At 32.8% G+C, this 6,152-nt stretch overlaps 2 protein-coding genes across 2 annotated transcripts; one reads left to right on the top strand and one right to left on the bottom strand.

The window, feature by feature from the left end:
- On the top strand, positions 1-2,409 carry LOC124944957. The gene is made up of 5 exons (XM_047485306.1): positions 1-479; positions 629-714; positions 797-1,102; positions 1,673-1,756; positions 1,848-2,409. Exons 1-5 carry the CDS (start codon positions 111-113, stop codon positions 2,233-2,235), a joined length of 1,233 nt encoding a protein of 410 aa, XP_047341262.1. The 5' UTR covers positions 1-110; the 3' UTR covers positions 2,236-2,409.
- A 429-nt stretch (positions 2,410-2,838) lies between these two features.
- Positions 2,839-5,023, bottom strand: LOC124945299 (phosphatidylinositol/phosphatidylcholine transfer protein SFH2-like). Its single transcript, XM_047485705.1, has 11 exons — positions 4,850-5,023; positions 4,726-4,754; positions 4,415-4,498; positions 4,280-4,333; positions 4,124-4,201; positions 3,982-4,035; positions 3,847-3,906; positions 3,665-3,760; positions 3,496-3,597; positions 3,344-3,424; positions 2,839-3,266 (listed from the first exon to the last, which is right to left on the bottom strand). The coding sequence occupies exons 1-11, from the start codon at positions 4,902-4,904 to the stop codon at positions 2,988-2,990; spliced, it is 972 nt and encodes a 323-aa protein (XP_047341661.1). The 5' UTR covers positions 4,905-5,023; the 3' UTR covers positions 2,839-2,987.
- Positions 5,024-6,152: the final 1,129 nt, after the last annotated feature.

The raw sequence follows: 6,152 nt of genomic DNA, 5'->3' as shown, positions 1-6,152 counted from the left end.
CTTCCGTACTACTCTGTAAACATTACTCATAGTTCAAAACCACAGGAGGAAGAAGACCCAGAGGAGGAGGAAGAAGAAGAAGACTAGGGTTTATCTTATTTTCTATTTCGATGGCAAGCAGTAACAGGGACGAGTCTCTTCTATTCATGAACCTTTCGACATCATCTCCAGTTGCGGTTTCGGAAGGAGAAAGTTATCTTTATGATACCAACACTAGTTACCAGATCGGCAGTGCTTCAGGGAGCTTTCAGAACAACGAGGGTTTCCTTGATGGAAGCGAATCAGATTTTGCATTTTCTCGTTCTGAGTTTCGTCAGTCTCCGTTAGTTGGAACTGTTGAGACCTACGATCGTCATATCTTTCTCTGTTATAAGAATCCTAAGGTTTGGCCTCCTCGTATTGAAGCTGCTGAATTTGATCGATTGCCTAGGCTTCTGTCTGCTGCTCTTGCTACAAGGAAAACGGAGATGAAGAAACAGGTATTGTTTCAATCTTCTTTCTGGGTGTTTAGGGTTTAGGTTTTTTTTGGAAACTGTTCTTGGTACTTCAATTCAAATAAACACTATCATCAAACAAGCTCATATGTATTCTAATGGATTTCATATCTATTTCATGAACTTTGGAAAAGACTCGATTAACCATATGTGAAGGACATGATGGAACCGAGACATCAAATGGTGATGTTTTAATCTTTCCAGAAATGATCAGATACAGGTCAATTTCTTTTCTTTCTTTTATCTGTAAAATCTTGTTTCCCATTTTAGAAGTTGATAGTTTTCTTCCATGAAAAATGTAGGAGACTGACACACTTTGATGTCGAGACATTTGTTGAAGAAGTTCTTGTTAAAGAACGAGATTGGCTTCCAGGTATTCCTGAGGCTTTAAGTGGCTTCTATGTTTTCGTTTGTGCTCATGGGTCTAGAGATCAGCGTTGTGGCGTTTGCGGGCCACTTGTGATTACTAGGTTCATGGACGAGATAGAATCGCGTGGCCTTCACAATAAAGTGACTGTTAGCCCGTGTTCTCACATTGGAGGTCATAAATATGCTGGGAATGTCATTATATTCGGACCAAATGTAGAAGGGAAAGTGACTGGTCACTGGTAAGTATTGCTTTTTTTGTTATGTTTTGAGTTCACACACCCCTGTTAGCTCAATTGATGGGAGACTTGAACTAAGAAGCTGAGGTTAAGAACATCTTGATTGAAGTAGAATGTTATTAGCTTCTTCCCACGTTTTAACCTTCTTTTTCATTTTTTTTAACACCATGGTTTATTTTCCGAAAGAAATATAAGTCTCGAACTAAGAGGCTGAGGTTTCTTGTTCAATTCTCACAAATTGAATGGGAGGGTTATGGCGGTCGGATGCTGTGTTATCCTCCTCTAATGTTTTTTCCTTTCATTTTTTGTTTTAAACTTTTATCCCTAGAGGAAGTATAAGAATCTTGAACTAAGAAGCTCATGTTCGATTCCCACTAAGAAAATCTCGATTAAAGTGGAGAGTTGTGATTGTGGGATTTTGTGTTAGCCTTCTCTACAATGTTTTTTCTTGTTCTTTTTTGAAAATCATGGTTTATTCTCTAGAGAAATGCTAGCACGACCCCAGTAACGTGAGACATAATAAAACTCTTTACACTGAGCTATGTGAGCTAATATTGAAATAATGGAATGTAGGTACGGGTATGTAAAACCCGAAGACGTCCCTTTCTTGCTCGAACAACATATAGGAAAAGGAGAGATCGTGGATTATCTTTGGAGGTAAAATAAAATAAAATGAGATTTCATTTCATTTTAATTTAATTTAATTTAGTCTCAGTTGTATCAATAATTTAAGAAAGAATTTCAACAGGGGACAAATGGGGTTATCAGAAGAAGACCAGAAGATAGCACAGGAATCGAGACGAAAACAAAATGGGGATGACAATATTGGATGTAACATCGATGAATCTGAATTGAGAATTGAATCTAACGGCTGTTGCCAGACAAATGGGAGTCTGAAATGCTGTCAAGTGAATGGAAATGGCAAAAAGGTGAAGAAATCTGAGAAAGATATTACAAGTAAGAAGAAAGTGATCAATTATAATAGTGATAATAAAGGATCTTTTACTAGAAGAGCTTGTAATATGCCAACATGGTTTGAGAGTTGGGAACGAGAAGACACATACGCGAGTATTGCTGTTGTTGCTGCTGTTATGTCGGTTGCGGTTGCTTATGGATGCTATAAAAGGATGAACTAGATTCTAATATTATGGTCGCTTATTGTTTATATAGGAGGTTTGCTTCTTCTTGAGTTTGTAAAGGAAGTATCTCCACTTTGTAATTATTTGATTATGTTGCTTTGTAATTAATCTATGTATTTCCCAATTTATCAAATTTCTAATTCATATTAATTCAAGGGTTATTATTTCTTACTTTTTATTCAGTTAGAATCAATTTATTCAGTCTCTTTTGGTTTGAAAGAAACCCGAGCTCCTAAGGTATAAACTTCTAATTCATATTAATTCAAGGGTTATTATTTCTTACTTTTTATTCAGTTAGAATCAATTTATTCAGTCTCTTTTGGTTTGAAAGAAACCCGAGCTCCTAAGGTATAAACGAAAACTGTTGTCTAATTGTATGCTAATGAATCAGAATTGCACCTGTAACCATGAATGATAACCTTCTCTTTTTTATATAATTCAACTCTAAGAAAGCAAACAATTGTACGACCAAAACACCCCGCCATAACTAACCCATATGTCTATTGAGAGTCTTCGATTCATATTCAAAATTAATTATAATACTCGTACGATATCAAATTGACTTATAAAATTGTAGGAGAGAGTTACATTGACTGACTAATAGAAAATTACAGCACATAAGTTCGTGGTAGTAACATTGTGTAATAAGTAATAACAGATCTGCAAATGGGGATATCATTACATATTAAATGAGAAATGAACTTATTCTCCTAATTCCTTCCAAATCTGTTATAAAATCTGCCATCATTTTAGAGATCATTTTGATGGCCAAACTTTTGACACTCTGTCTCAATCGTTTCAACAATCTTGACATCATCCGGGTTAGGTTCTGGGAAACCGATATGCAATGATCCTTGTCTGGTCGGTCTAGCAGGTCTTGTTAGCTCAGCTCGACTTTTAATGTAATTATAAAGCTCTTGATGAAAATCATTGTCCAATGAATAACAATCATCACTCAAATTGCGTGATGATCCAGATCCAGATCCTTCTCTTTTACAAAAATGCGGGAGAGACCCATAATCCATTATCTATGTTTGGAAACAACCAAATTTATATAAAAACAGATAATTGAGCTAGTGAACGAGAAATAAAATATCTTTAATACCTTCAACAACTCGTCTTTGCCAGAACCTTGAAGAACTTGTACCTTTTTCCTTGTTCTTTCCTGCAATAGCGGTTTCACAACCTGAAAATTGTTTTTCGAGCGTCAACAAAATAGCTAATAAATAATTTTAGAAAATAAATAAATTAGAAAACCTTCCAGCAAGCTGAGAATATGTAAGGGGCATTGACAATGTAATATGTTTCTGTCTTCTCAGGATAGTTCAAATCATCGATGTTTGAAATGACAGTCAACAACTGAAAATAACACGATAAGATTAACGAGATGATTAACTAACTTCTAAAATTTATTTGAAAACGATACCTTAACTTGGTTCAAAGCTGAAAGCTTTAGACCAGTCATGTCTAGAATCTTTATGCAGGTTGAAATATGCCGTCCAAATTTTCTAGAGGCAGATGGCTAACATTCGAAACAACAAAGAATCATAATAGTCACGACAGGAAAAAATAAATAAAACTGATAAAACCCCTTTTCACAATGCTCACCAACATTACTCGATCCCTGTATTCATTCATCTGGATATGTGATTGGACATAGTAGTTCACCTATCGAGAAACAAGAGTCACTAAATCTTGAAATTTGATGGTGAATGAAGTTCGATTATGTTCATATATCCTTACAGAGGCTTTATCATACGTACTGAAGCCAGCACCAATAACAAAAACCGGATGACCCTGTTTATATAAAATATTTCTCAAAAATCTAAAAAATCAAACGATATAATACAGAAAGTGAAAAGAATTTGAGGAATGAAAAACATACTTCTTTAGTATAACCAGATAATCCAACTAGCTGAGTATCGCGGATCGTTCTATACAATTCAGTAGGACTGATTGGTTTCTGATGAAACAAAACATATCGATTTTAAGACTTCTTCATATCGGTTTCAAGGAAATCTACTTGAAACCAAATGCTAACCGTCAATATGTCGTCAATGTCATTCTGTATCCTCCAGTCTAAGCAATCTACAAGCTAACGATGAAATGAACAATCAATAGCTATAACAAACAACAATTGTAATAATCAAAAGTCAAAACTTATCTAAATTCTAACCATTTTATGGGCTTTACTCAAGTTCCCATCTCTTGCTCTGAGAAACCGCTTTAGTGTTCCAGTTGGATACCCTTGATGAACATTCTGAAAACCAAGTTTTCAAAAAAACTTGCAATTTGAATGATGAAAATAACAAGTTGTAAGATTTCTTGTTCATCTAAGTAAGAACAAGATCTACTTTTGAAACCCAACTTTTTTTTAAACAAAAAATTCAGAAACCCTAGTTAAATTTTGCGATTAAGTATGACCTAAACAAGCAAATCGATTTGTTATACACAGAAAAGACAAGAGTTTAAAGAAGGAAAAAGAACCTTGAATGTATCTTTATGTCGTTCATCAACTGCAACCAAGAAAGGAAAGAAAGAGAAGATGAAGATAAGTAAAGAAAAGTCAAATTGAAGTAATGGGAACTGAATTGAATGGGGAAGAACTGACTTTCTTCCATTAGTTTGTGGAACTGTTTGGTCATCTCCTCCGTTACGATCACCATTCTTTCTCAGATCCAAACTGGCCGTGGAAATTAACCCAAGATTTCAATTTGGCTGGGGATTAGAGTCACCTTACATCTACCCAACTAAGAAAGCTAAGCTCTTTCTCCATTTTCAAGCTTGGTTTGGCATTTTTATCTTTTTTGAAAAAAAGTATTTATTATTAAAAAAAATAAGCAAAAAAGTCCATTCAATTATTAATTTTACACTTTGAAGAGAAGAGAGGCATGTAAACTACATTCATTCAAGGTCCATCAAAAATCCGATTCTAATTATACTTAATTAAAGAGTTATATATATATTTTTAAGTCGGTTAGATTGTAAATTCGAAATATACTTATAACATTTTTTATTTTATTATTAATCGTTTTAAGTTTATGGTCGGGTCAACCCACCATCCGACTCAAGTATTCATTTACTCTCACGTATATATCCAAATTAATTACAGCTCTCGACTTGACAATTCGAATACTTTGAAATTAAGTATCATTTTATATATACATAGATTAGCTAGTTAAAAAGTTGAACTTATATTATTAAAAATGTCTCGCATTCATCAAATTTTGTGTTGAATTTAAAATATAAAGTTTTATTAGTCTAGTTGAATGAAGGATTGTACTTGTTTTTGTTAAGGTTGCTTATTAGTCTAGTTGGATGAAGGATTATACTTATTTTTGTTAAGGTTGCAAGTTCGAAACATAGATATAACATTTTTAATTTTATTTTTAACTGTTTTAAGTTTATGTGCGGGTCAACTCACAATCCGACCTAAGTATCAATTTACTCTCACATGTATATCAAAATTAGCCAGCAATTCGGACACTTTAAAATTAAGCATATTTTATATATATCTATATCTAAATATATATATATATATATATATATAAACCTTCAAATTATTTTTGAACATTAATAATTGCCCTTATTATTTTCTTTTCTTTTTATTTAGTCCATTATTTTCTTTTTTAAATAACCGACTTTTATGATGAATATATGATATTTTATTTGGTTAATTTGCATTTCTTTTTCTTTTGTGTGGTTGAAAGTTGAAACTTTTATAAAGTCATTTTCATCCTTAGAATGACAAGCAAACATCCAAACCATTATTATTGAAGCTAGCTAATGTATTATATATAATTCTTTTTATATATATATATATATATATATATATATATATATATATATATAATAATGCTTAATTTAAATTTGTTTAATTTGCCGGATAAATAGATAATGTTAATTTTGATATA

The sequence above is a fragment of the Impatiens glandulifera genome, chromosome 7, assembly GCF_907164915.1.
Source record: "Impatiens glandulifera chromosome 7, dImpGla2.1, whole genome shotgun sequence".
Taxonomy (NCBI): Eukaryota; Viridiplantae; Streptophyta; class Magnoliopsida; order Ericales; family Balsaminaceae; genus Impatiens; species Impatiens glandulifera.
Note: the sequence above shows the minus strand (reverse complement) of the source record. Positions and strands in the feature narration are given on the sequence as shown.